The sequence below is a fragment of the Tetrahymena thermophila genome (assembly GCF_000189635.1).
Source record: "Tetrahymena thermophila SB210 genomic scaffold scf_8254760, whole genome shotgun sequence".
Taxonomy (NCBI): Eukaryota; Ciliophora; class Oligohymenophorea; order Hymenostomatida; family Tetrahymenidae; genus Tetrahymena; species Tetrahymena thermophila.
Window position 1 is genome coordinate 86,840 of NW_002476519.1, and position 13,783 is coordinate 100,622.

Here is a 13,783-nt window from a genome sequence, read left to right on the forward strand (position 1 = left end):
ATTGACCTGCTTTGTAAAATCTGTTTAAAGATTTTGGCAGATTATATAGAAAAGAGGCTTAGAAATTATGCGCTATCAAGTTCTATTAAAATCTTGATAGAAAAATGCATATAAAAATATATAAAAACAATAAGTAACTGAATCATTTTTACATAGAGATTAAAATAGACAAATTTAAGGTTTAATCAAGATCGATCACAGTAGTCACTTTATCAAAAAGTTGCAATTGAAATGAATTTGTTATTAAATTAATTAAGGTCTGCTCTAAATGTAATAGAAAGTAATTAGATGAAATAAATTAGTTACAATAAATAAAAATAGAGTAATTATTTATTCATGTAGATATTTAATAATTAACCATAGAAAAGAAGATAAATACATTTCTATATATATATAAGTAGTTTACTGATTTAATCTGGTATAATTCAACTAATCACTCTAATTGCGCCTTTATTGTTTTGTAAAGCTAAAAATGCGCGACAACATTTAGATTTACAATAGAGTAGCTTTCATGTAATTTCAAAACATTTTTTAGATTTAAAACATAATCTCTTTTTTCATCGCCTCTTGCAATGTCTTTGAAGCAAAATCTTTCAAAGTATTCAAAAAGCTGCTCGCATTCTTCTTCTATTTAAGAAATACCTTAAAATGTGTGCTTGACATTCATTGAGTCTATTTTTTGCATAGAATTTTTACTGTTTTATTTTTAGAGTAGATACAAATGTAAAGGAGTAGAGTTTCGCTTTTAGCTTTAGAATCTTTCTAAATTAGGTGAGTTAAAAGCAAGGCTTTGTCTAGAAATACTTTTGTTTTTGATTAAATGTACACCAATAATTTAATCTTCATCTACACAAGTTGTTTGTTGCTGTTATTTATTTTATTTTAGCATATCCTCTTTTACTTGAATGAACAATTCACTAATAGTGCAATAAATTTAGCCATTCATATATATTCTACAAATAGTTTAAAAAATTTGCTTCATATTCTAATCAAATCTTAGTTTCTTCTATATTTAATTTGCTCTTTCAGCTTGACTCTACTAACAAAACATATAAGCTACAAGTTCTTTCATATCATCATAAAACATTCTTTTCAAAAGCAATAAGATTCCTACGTATCATTATTTTTAGAATAAATATTATGAATGAATTGATAAATGAAATTTAATGAAATAAATAAATGAATGAATGAATGGATAAATAAATAAATGAATGAATGAATGAATGAATGAATGAATGAATGAAATAAATTAATGAATGAATGGATAAATAAATGAATGAATGAATAAAATTAATTAATTATTGAATAAATGAAATAAATAAATGAATAAAACTAATTAAATATTTATGATTTACCAAATAAAAACCACAAAAGGAGAGTGTAAAATTTAACTTATTTGTAAAATGTGAGCTTAGAGAGAGTGAATAATCTTTGAATATAGGCAAAAGGCAGTAGAATTAAATTAAATAAGATTGTACAAATTATGACAACAGCAAAAATGGGACTGTATGAAAGATAAATAAAGAAATTATCGCACTTTTTAATCAATTAAGGGTTACTGTTAAAAATCTATTTCATGATTAAATAAGGAATTGCTAAGAACTATAATAAAATGGGAATGAGAATTAAACAGCCATGTTTTTGTATATAGTTTCCTTATCTGATATGATAAATGATATGTTAATAATGAAGTATTCTTGCTTATCTGTTTGTCTTTTCAAAGTTAAAGGCTAAAATAGCAACAAGGACATTCATGAGAATAATGTTTAAACTATACATATAAACCAGCATAAATACGCTACCTGTGATCGGATATTGCTTTTAAAAGTCTTAGAATTTGAATTGACCAAACATAGCCTCTACTAAAAAATACAAACTCTCAATAAAGTTTTAAAATTATCCATTCTCAATTGGATTAAATAAAATGAATCCTATTTATATTAATGAAAAATTTAATAAAATAAGTTAGTAAAAATATATTAATTGTTACCTACGAAAGTGAAAAGGATAAAAATTGCTAAAAAGGGTTAGAAGAATTTAGCAACTTCTATAAAGATAACACCTAAAGCTTGAAGGATTATACCAAAAGCTCTTGTAGCAGTCAAACACAAGATAAATCTGATGTAGCAGCAAACAGTAAGAATGTTGAGAAAATATATCATAAAAAGTTAGCTGTTTTCATAGCTTAATACATGCATAGTAAATATAAATAGCGTATAAAAAATAGTTAATATCCCAAAAAATATGTCGAATATCTAGCTTGGAGTGAAGGTAGCGTTTTTCTCATATTTTTTCAAATAATTTAAATTATTAACAGCATTTAATGGTAAGTTAACTCCAACAAATATATTCACTAAAATCCATTTTGCCATATTTTCCTGCATTTTAGTTATTGTTGCATCAATTAGATTAGTATCCTCTTTAATAGGCATGAATCCTTCAGTAAAAATAGAGAAGCTTTCCAAAAAATAAGCCAAAAATAGAATCATAAAAATTATAATAAAAAACTGGTTGATAGAGTTACGAAACTAAATTTAATTCTTCCAAACACTTAATCTCCCAAAAAAATCTTCACTTTAGTAAGAAGTGTCAAAAGGATATCCAATGCATTATTCTTAGCTCATAATTGCTTGTATTTACAAAGTAGGATTAGTTAAATTCTACCCTATAGAGCAAAAATTTATACTGTATATTTAATTAAATAAAATAAGTTTTTAATTTTTTTCTATTTCTAAAAAATATTTTTTATAATTAAAAATAAATTTTTTGAGTAAAAGTTTTTGTTTTATTGAAATAAAATATTTAAGGTAGTAAGTAATATTGTAAAAAAATAATTATTATGAAAATTAACAAAGTGTAAAATGATTTAAAATAAAGACAATTAATTTACAAGTTAGTTGTAGTAGTGCTATATCCATGCCACAAAATGTCAATAACTTCTTAAACTTTATCAGAAGCTATAAACTCATCCATAGAATTTTCGTAAATGATATAAAGTAGTTTTCTTCCATCTAAATCCCAATCTAGAAAAATATCAAATGCTTGTTCTTCATCAAGGGCATTTGTAATTAGTTTCTGTGCAAAGCTAGAATATTTTTTTCTTGTCCTTAAAATTATCAATTTAAAATTATTACAGATTTTATTAATATAATATTATTCTAATTCAAAAAATATATTTATTTTTCATAATCGTTTTAGTTTCTGTTAAATATTTTTAAATAAATAAATAAATGAATAAATGAATAATTTATTTTTTTTACTTTTCTAGAATGTGTTTATGGAAGAATTCTTTTTTAATAGTAGTAATCAAGATTTCAATGATAAGGACTATGGTTTTAATAGGATTGATAAAAGTAAAGAGGAAATTATTATCACTATGAGATGCATCAAGTCTTTTATGCAATGTATCAGCCATCATATGAATAAGATCTTTTTAACTCCAAAGCTAAATTTTTCTAATAAAAAAGAGCAGAGATAAAAAATTAATTCCTGTGCATCTTGCTAAACCTTTAATCATCATTTGCTAATTTTCAAAATCTTCAATCCATCCTTTAATTTTGTTCCCAGTCATTTAATAGAACTAAAAAAGAATATAAAAATTATTATTTATTAAACACAAGTTGATAATTTCTTTTTCATATTCTGATTTTTAAGTAATTTTGTTCAGAACTTTTCTTTATTCATAAATAAAAATTAATAAGAATATTTATGTGTTTTAAAAGAAAATTACTCTGCAAAAGAATTCAAGTGATATTTAAGAAAATGAATAAAAATGATCCAAAGTACTTAGTTATCCTCTATCTGATTTACTATGACACTGTAATTAATTTGAAAACAAATAATTAATATAAACATATTTTATTAAATTAGTACTTAAAACAAAATTAAAAAATATTTTCAAAATATTTATTTATCAAAAAAAAATTATTGAGATTACGTAATAAGTTTAGGATTTAATTTTTCGATAGTGTAAAAATAGATCATGACTAATTCATTTAAGACTGGGTGAGGGTTTTACTAGTTTTAATATTAACATTATTTTATGTATTCAAAATTTTCTTGGTTAATATCAAATGATATGTAATAAGTATTCTCTCTAAAAATTTTAACATAGTTTTCATTTTATTGTAGCATAACTTGAATAAATAGTTCTTAGCTTATGTAGAACTCAAATTTCTGGTTTTATTAGTACTACAAACCACTAGTTAGTTAGCTTTAAATAAAAGGGTTTTTTATTATTATTTAATATTACCAAATAAATAATAATTAATTACTTAAATTCAACTAAATATTGATAATGTAGACTAGCTTCAAATACATTTTGCTTGATAAGTAAAAAATATGATTGAACTAAAATTTTGAAAACTTAATCCAGACAGTTTTCCAATTCTATTATTTCTTTCATTTTATCTTTCATATTTATTTTTGTCTCAAAAAAGCTATTAAAAAGCTTGTAAGTAAATAACTTTTCTATTTTTTCTTAGGTGATATTCGTTTAGCAATACTCGTGAAGTTTCCTAATAAAATAGAATAAATAATATAACAATAAACTCTAAACATAAGTCATAAAAGCCATTAAAAGAATTAATTAAGTACTTCAAATTTTCAAAATCATCAGACCATATCATGAATAAGTAAAAAAATAACAAGTTGCTTAAATCAATCAACTCAAATGAATAGCTGCTATTAATATACAAATTAAATTATTCATAAGGATAAAAATTAAAGCAATTAACTAACCACTGCTATTTATTTTTATTTGTCCTTTGTTCTTATTTGTTTCTAATCTATCTTAAAATTTATTCCACTGCTGCTTATACTTGCTTTCTTTTATAAAATTGTATAATTTATTTATTTATATTGTAAGTTTAGTTGTATAAAATATGCATCTCTTCTCATAAAATATAAATGTGTATAGAATTTATTACTAGTAGTTTTAACAATCTTAATCTACCTATGGTTCTTTTTCCTCCACTTCATCAATTGTTGATTGTGATTATTTTCTTTATAAATTCATAATTTCAGAGTTTTCAAATATTTCTTCATCAGATTCCTCGCTTTCTTCATCACTAGATTTAGATAAATCTGTTAATGAATCTTTTGAATGATTAGAGCTATCTCTTTTTTTAAGTTCTAATACAAAATCCTTTTCACTATTATAAGCATTCGTAAATTTAGAGTTGGCTTTGATGGAAGAGACTCTTGTTTTGACAAAATTCTTTTTTCCCAATACAGAAGGTGGAGTGTTTTAAGTTTTAGGTTGACTTAGCTATTTTTATACTTAATCATATGCTATTTTAATATCAACTTTTTAGAGATACAATTAAGATTATGGCTAAGCTTATACTACAGTTACTGAATTTTAGTTCGTTTAATTTAAAGAATAATTTTCTTAGTCTTCTTCAAATGTAAATAAAATGTTGTTAACAAGCTGCTTATGCTAAGGCTCATTTAAGTCAAAGCGAACTGGTAACTTTTTATCCTAATTTTAACTCATATAATTAATTAATTAATAAATAAATAATCTTTTTGATATTAAATTAATAATTACTTCTCCTTTGATTCTTTTACTTCGATTTTAGTTATTGGATAACACTATCAATATCACAGATTACTTAAAATATTTAGTATTAAAGTAATCTTTCTATTTGATATTTAATAAACTATTATTAGTACTACTATTTTTAGCTAAAAGTATCATTTTCATTATTATTTTTATTTATTTATTTACTATAAAATTAATTATTTTTTATTAATTATTTATAGTCCTATAAATGAATTTATCTACATTTTTTTATAGAACCTAATTATGGATGTAATAAAAAATTATTTTTTAATAATTTCATTACTTATAAAAATAAAAAAAAATAACTAAGTATATCATAAATAAAAGAAAAAATGTTTTTAATAAATACAAACATTCATGCTTTTAGCAACTCATATAATATAAATATTCTAAATAAATAATTCAGGGAGAAAAAAAAAATTTTTTTTCTTCTCCTTATTAATATTTAATTTTATAGAATTTTTTAATGTATAAATTCTATCAATTTGAAGAATTACCTTAACTAAATTAATATTATCAAAAAAATTTGTATAAAGCAGAGAATATAAAAATATAATTAAAATATTTATAAATATATATTTTTTATTTATTATAAAAAAGCTTTTATTCATTAATCAGCTACAATAAAAAGTTTTTATTTACAAATATAGAACTAAGTAAGTAAGAAATAAATATATTTTATGAGGAAAATAAATTTGTTTAATTATTTAGAAAATAATTTTTATAGTTGATGTGAAGAAGGAAGGAATAGTCAATTCATTAAAACTATTATTTAATAGTCTTGTATAATTAAAAGTGGATTACAAAATTCAGCTTGCTTGTTAAGTAATTTTCATGCAACTTTAGCAGGTTTTTTAAGTTCAAAACAAAATCTCTTTTTTCATCTCCTCTTGCTATGTCTTTGAAGCAAAATCTCTCAAAATATTCATAAATTTATTCACAATCTTCTTCCATTTGAGGGATACCCTAGAAAGTATGCTTCACATTGATTTAGTCAATATTTTACATAAAATTTCTACTATTTTATTTTTATAACATATAGATCTGCAAAGGAGTTGATCCTCTCCTCATTCCTTTTATTCTTTCAATACTCTATGAAGTTATACTAAAACTTTGTCTGTTGTTTTTTTTGTTATCAATTAAATGAACACCCACTAATTTTTCTTCTCCTAAGCAAAAATCAAAAGGAGATTCACTTTTCTTAATTAAATCTTCCTTTATTTCTAAAAAAAGTTCACTAATAGTGCAATATATTCTTCCATTCATGTAAATCTTGTATACAGTTTTAAAAATCTCTCTCATCAATTAATCAGACATCATTTTCTTCTAGTTTTAGCTTACATTATCAGCTTAGCTTTTTTGAGAAAGCAAATAAGAGCATAATTCTTTCATGTCATCATAAAAGAGTCTTTTAAGAAGGTAAAAAACGCCTATTTAAAATATATTTTATATAATATTTTTTTTATTGATCTTTTATTTAATTTTTGTTTCTTTTATTTAAAGTATATTTTTCAAAATTTTTAATTAAATTAAAGCAGGGTAAATCAAATTTTAATTGATTGATTATTATTTTAGTTTAGTTTAATTTTTTTGTTAAAAATTAATTTATTTGAGATTAACTTATATTATTAATTATGAAAAAAAAATTACCTATGAGAATCCAAATAAGAAGTTTGTAAATTTTAATATAACCATAAAAGTAGAGTTTTGTTAGCTAAAAGATTCTTTACAAATAAGCAAATGGTAGCAAAATCAAATTAATTGTTATTGTAAAGAGAAGAGTTATGGCAAAAACAGGACTGTAAGAGAGATAAATATAGAAATTTTAGCATTTTTTAATGAAATTTGATTCATGGTGAAAGAATTTTTTGATGATCAAATAAGGAATAATAGTAAATTCAATGAGTATTGGCACAAGTATGAGACATCCGTGCTTTTAAATGTAATTTCCTTGCCTAACATGAGAAATAATATGCTGATAATGTAAAGTTCTGGCTTATCTATTTATCTTTTCGAAGTTGAAAGCCAAGATAGCTACGAGAACGTTCATCAAAATAATATTTAGAGAGTACATATGAAGACACATAAAAATCCTTCCTGAAATGGAATACTGCCCTTAATAAGCTGAAAAAGTAAATTAACCAAACATAGCTTCAACCAAATAATATAGAGACAAAACGAAACTTTCAAATCTTCCACTATCTATTTAGTTAAATAAGATATACCCTTTTTTTATAAAATTATTTTTAATATTTTTTTAAATAAAAAATAGTAATTTTCTAAATATTTTAAATTAATTTTTAAGTTATTCTTATTATTTTCTTTTCTTTTTAATAAAATAAATAGAATATTGGTCTATTTTTTAAGAGCATTACATTTTAAGTAATTTAAAATTAAATAATAGAATGTCAGTTTTAATGGAGATTCATTTTCACCAAATTTCTCAATTCATAAATTTTGTAGATATTTTTTCAATTTTTTAATTATCTTTTAAGCCTTTAAAAAACAATTTTGTTAAATTTATTTTTTAATTTGAATTTTTATTTGTAAATATCTAATTCAATTTTTTATCTATAATTTAACTAGTGATAAACAATTAATTAAATCAGTTATTTAACTAAAAAATTGCTTTTTTATTTCTTATAATAGATAAAAATTCAAATATAAATTAAAACTTTCTTATTATTAGATAGTTTATTTGTAATGAAAAAGTAATTCAAAAATATGTTTACCTACAAAAGTGAAGATAATAAAAATAGCTACAAAAGGTACAAAGAATTTAGCAACTTCTTTAAAAATAACTCCTAGTGCTTGTATAATAATACCAAAAGATTTGGTAGCGGTTAGACAGAAAATAAATTTGAGATAACAGAAGACAGTGAGAATGTTAAGAAAGAGAATCATAAAAAATTGTACACTATCATACTGATAATAATGCATAGTATAAACAAAGATAGTGTATAAGTTAGTAATTAAAGCAAATAGCAAATCAAAGATCTGACCAGAATCAAAGCTTACACTTTACTCGAATTCTTAGTGATATATTAAATCAACAATTGCATTTAATGGAAGATTTATACCTACAAATATGTTGACATAGATCCACTTAGACATGTTAATTTGCATTTTATTTATTGTGTTTTCAACTATTTAAACATCACTATTAACTGGCATGAAGCCTTCAGTGTATATCTCAAAACTTTGCAAAAAATAAGCTAAAAAGCAAATCATGAAAATAATATTAAGAGCCTAATCGATGAAATTACGAAATTATATTTGTTTTTTCCACACACTTAATCTTGCTATGAAATCTTCGCTTTAGTATTCTCTATTGAAAGGATAATCTATAAACTTGCTATTTTAATCAGCAATCTACTTTTGTAAAGTAGAACCAGTTAAATTCTATCCGATCGAACAAAAATTCATTCTATTTTTTAATTAAAAATCAAACTAATAAAATTTGATAATTTAGATGTATTTATGTATTTATTTCATCAATTTTTTAATTAGAATTCAAAGATTTATATTAAAAAAGGAATTTAAAAAATAGTTAAAAAACTAATTTCGCAAATAAATTAATAACTAAAATGTCTTTTGTTTTTTATAAATTGATAATTTTTTAATAAATTTATTTTAAATTAAAATTTTAAAAGCAACAAATTAATAGTTAATTTATTTTAAGTCTATTGATAAAATTGTTTTTTGTTAAATAAAATTTTATTATTTTTATAATGAAAATAATTATCAAAAATCTTTATTTCCAATAAACGAAATTCTATTTATTGCAAAAAATATTTGATTTCAAATTTTATTCATGAAAATTTGAATTTTGTTTGTTAATTTTTGAATATTTTAAAATATCAATTAAGGATTTAGTAAAAAATACTTAATTCAGATTTTAAAAAAACAGTTTTACAATCTTGAAAATATATTTTTAATTCTTTTGGGTGAAATTATATTGTTTACTTATCAATCTGATTATTTTTTGCAATTTCTTTTATTGATTAATTTATTATATTGAATTATTTTTGGAATAAAATTTTATTAATTTACTAATTCAATGAATTGTTTGTGCTTCCATACCACAATATGTCAATTACTTCTTAGACTTTATCAGTTGCAATCAATTCACTTATAGAGTTTTCATAAATGATATACAGCAGTTTTCTTCCTACTAGATCCCAATCTACTAAAATACTAAATATTGATTCTTCATCTATATCATTTTTGATAAGTATTTCTGCAAATTGAGTGTACTTCTTTCTGGTTCTTTAATTATTATAAAATATTTATTATAAATCAATAATAAACTAACCATAAAAAAATATATATTGATTTAATTCTTATTCAGTCATTTTTAATTCCACAAAAAAAAAAAAAAAATTACTTTTCTAAGATATTTTTATGGAAGAACTCATTTTATAGTGTGATTTAAAGAATTTCTATTATCAGAACAATTATTTTAAGAGGATTTTAAAACGAAAATAAAAAGTTTTAATCATTTTTCGAAGCCTCAAGTCTTCTTGATAAGGCATGAGCCATCAAGTTTATAAGGTCTTTTTAGCTCCATAGCTGTATTTTTTTTATAAAGAATAATAGAGATTAAAAATTATATCCTGAACAACGGGACAACGCTTTAATCATAATCGTTTAATTTTCTGTTTCTTCTATCCAACCTTTTATTTTGTTCTGAGTCAATTTATAATATTAAAATAATATGTTAAAATTGTAAGTTGTTAAACACAGATTTATGATTTCTTTTTCATCATCCTGTTTTTAAGCAATGATTTTCTACAGAATATTCCTTTTAATTTAACATAAAATAAGTTTCAACAAATTCGTTAATTTTGATTTTTTTTTTCTATTTTTACTTAGCAAACTAATTCAAATGATAAGTCACTAAATGCTGAAAAATATATTTGAGAGCTTGGCTATCTTCAACATGTCTGAGCACAATCCTATTTTGAATAAATAATATCATCTTTTTCACTAATAAAAATATAAATAAATTACTCTATTAAATTTGGATTAAGATTTTCAACACTAAAGTAATAAATCAAGACAAAAGCATTTAATTTAGGCTTTTATTGGTCATCTTATGTATATTAGCATGCCTTTATATATTAATATTTTTCTTTTGAAAAATCTAACTCTAAATAATAGTTATTTTTTAGAAATATTTGAATGTATTTTTCATCTTTGATTTGCAAGCACAACTCGAAAATTCCTTTGCCAATGTAGAATTCAAACTTTTCATTTGACTAAAACTGCAAATAATTAGATAGCTAACTTTATATTTATATTAAAATATAATCAAAAAGATTTTTATTAAAAAAAGAAGAATCTTATTACTAAAATTCATGAAAGTATTTGTAATAAATGCTAGACTCGAATATGTTTTGTCTGAACAAAAAGAAATATGATTAAACTAATATTTTAAGAAGTCCATCTTCTACTGAATTAACTTCTAATATCTCCTTCATTTTTTCTTTAGGATTCACTCTATAATCAGAAGCATTTTTGAATGCTTTATAATTTCCTGCCCACTATATTTGTTGATCAGATATTTGCTTTTAGCAGTATTAATGTAACGTCCTTTATTTATTTATATTAGTATTAGACAGATACTTCAAATAAAAAAATTACTTCAACGTAGCTAGATCGTTTGACCAAATCAAATAAAAGTAGAAAAACACTAAGCTGCTAAAATCTATGTAGTCAAAAGTATAACTTTTTATAATCAAATTCAACATTATTATTAAAGAATTAAGTTATTGTCAAATAATTTACTTGATATTCTTGTGTTACTCTTTTTCATTTATCTATTTCAATATTTATTCAACTGCATACTTTGTTTGTTGCCTTTATAAATTCAAAAAGGTCTTAATTAAAAAAATATCTTATTTGAAATTTGTTAGTTTGTTTGTTTATTTATTTGCTTTTTTGTTTGATGAATTTTTTGCTTGCTTTTTTGTTGTAATAATCAAAAAGTAATAATTTAATCACTAATTAGAATACTCATTTGTAAGCAATATCAATTATTTACATGAATAACTACTTATTATTAGGATTCTTAGATACTTCTTCTTAAATTTCATCATCTTCTTCTTCTTGCTCTGATTTATCTTAATTATTTTCAGAGAAAGTCATCTTGAATGTCTTCTTCATCAAGTTCATGATTGGAGAATTTTCACAATCCTGTTCTTCGCTTTCATCTTAATCTTCCTCACTCGATTCAGAAATATCAGAAAAAGATTCTTTTGAGGATGTACGAGAGGAATCCTTATCCTTTTTTTTAATCTCTAAAAAGAAATCCTTTTCAGCTTAATTGTGAAAAAACTTGGAGTGAGCCTTTAGAGAGGATCTTCTTATCTGATTGGAGGCTTGCTTTGTAGAACTTGTAGGTGTGTTAAAAAATAAAATTTACTAATTTTTCCCCTAAGAAGATTGAGTAGAGTTTTGTTAATCTTTAATTTCATTAGTAGATTTTGGTGATTATTAGATAACTAATGAACTTAGTTTTTTAGTGTGACCTTTTAAGTTATTGTCCACCTCATCGTCTTCGTCAAATGTAAATAAAATATCATTCACAATCTAACTTTTTTGCTGCTAATCCAAATTAAATCTTACAGGAAATTTATTTTCTTACACATTTTATTAACTCATATAATATATATTCCTTCCTTTCTTAATTAGCTTCTCCTTTCAAATTAATTGCACACTTTCTTTTGTATTTAACTTGAAATTTTTCAATTGATGAAATAATTAGTGAATGGAATACTGATTATTTTATTGACTCATTTATTCAATTATTTGATTTGTAATATATAAAAGATAAAAGCATATTTAATATGATACATACATGCAAAATATTGTTCATTTAAATATCCAAAATCTAAATTTCTACAAAAAAATTAATTTATTTTTAATTAAACAGTAAAGTAGATTTATCTCCTTTATATTATGTATGTTTTGTAGAACGCAATACATAAAAAATTATTTATTTAAAGTATAGCTAAATACCTTTCTAAAATATAGTGAAATAGTATTACTATTTTTTATAAAGGCCTTTATTTTTTAATAATTTTTTTATAGCATGATAATAAATACAGTAAAGACGACCTTTATTTACCCCACACCCCCTCCATTCAAAATGTTTCCCCCGCATTCTTTAATTATTAGAGTTTTTTCAAATATGACTAAATAAATAACTGGCCATATCTAATTCCTACTATATATATTTTTAAGTATATTATTTAAATAAAAATATTAAGTTTAAATAATGAATGTTAAATTAATTTTTCTGTGATAATAAATCTCTTCATAAAACCAAATATATAAATTAATATTTGATAATTAATTAATTATTATATTTATTTGTTCTTTTTATCCATTTATAATTAATTAATTAAATTTCATAAATTGCTTGCTATTCAATATTTTTGAAAAAAAAAATAAATGATATAATAGATTAAAAAATATTACTAATTAGAAGAAGTAATTATTAATTTTTTAATTAATATCATTTAAATTTATATAAATTAATAAAAAAAGTTTATAATCTCTTCACTTTTATCTCATTAGGTTCTCCATATTGATCTCAAGTAATTTTATTAATTAATATTATTATTTATTATTAATATTTTTTATACATTTAAATTTCAATTTATTTAAATAAATCATTTTTAGATAAGAAATTATCATCTTTATTGATTTATTGATTTTTATTAAAGCAACAGTTTTTTAGATATTTTAATTTAATTTTCATTTCAATTTTTAATTATTTATGATTCATTTTTTATTATTTGATATTTTTTCTTTATTTTTTGCTATTAAAACTTACACTTAATAAAAGCAGTTTATTAGTTTTGGATTGTAATATTTTTAATTATATTAGTTGATTTAAAACAATAAAGATCTTTTAGTTTATTTGATTTCTTTTTCTTTTTATTATGATTTCTTTTTTTTCATTCTTTGTTAATTTTATTAGTTATTAATTAATCTTATTATTTCATATTTTTTCTTCATTTTTTCCTTCTAATTAACTAGAGTTAAATGACTATTTAATTTATAAAAGGCGAAATGTAATATATCTTAATAACATAATAAATAAAGCTAAATTAGCTTAAAACAGCCTTATTTTTGAGTTTTTAGAAAGCTTTAAATTCTCAAAATGTAAAATTTGAAATAATATATACCAATTATTCTTTTCACATA

At 21.6% G+C, this 13,783-nt stretch overlaps 2 protein-coding genes across 2 annotated transcripts; both read right to left on the reverse strand. All coding sequences in view use genetic code 6, as the record gives it.

Annotated features, from left to right (window-relative positions):
* Positions 1 to 433: 433 nt before the first annotated feature.
* TTHERM_001018451 (transmembrane protein, putative) lies at positions 434 to 5,497 on the reverse strand (the record flags this gene model as incomplete). The annotated part of the gene is made up of 11 exons (XM_012796159.1): positions 434 to 1,110; positions 1,356 to 1,931; positions 1,991 to 2,685; positions 2,891 to 3,106; positions 3,261 to 3,674; positions 3,731 to 3,817; positions 3,938 to 4,213; positions 4,275 to 4,517; positions 4,597 to 4,680; positions 4,744 to 4,827; positions 4,929 to 5,497. The coding sequence occupies 11 exons, from the start codon at positions 5,495 to 5,497 to the stop codon at positions 434 to 436; spliced, it is 3,921 nt and encodes a 1,306-aa protein (XP_012651613.1).
* An 825-nt stretch (positions 5,498 to 6,322) lies between these two features.
* TTHERM_001018453 (transmembrane protein, putative) lies at positions 6,323 to 12,232 on the reverse strand (the record flags this gene model as incomplete). The annotated part of the gene is made up of 11 exons (XM_012796160.1): positions 6,323 to 6,996; positions 7,217 to 7,792; positions 8,299 to 8,993; positions 9,620 to 9,835; positions 9,954 to 10,370; positions 10,438 to 10,524; positions 10,580 to 10,855; positions 10,919 to 11,161; positions 11,213 to 11,296; positions 11,357 to 11,428; positions 11,613 to 12,232. The coding sequence occupies 11 exons, from the start codon at positions 12,230 to 12,232 to the stop codon at positions 6,323 to 6,325; spliced, it is 3,960 nt and encodes a 1,319-aa protein (XP_012651614.1).
* Between the last annotated feature and the right edge of the window lie 1,551 nt (positions 12,233 to 13,783).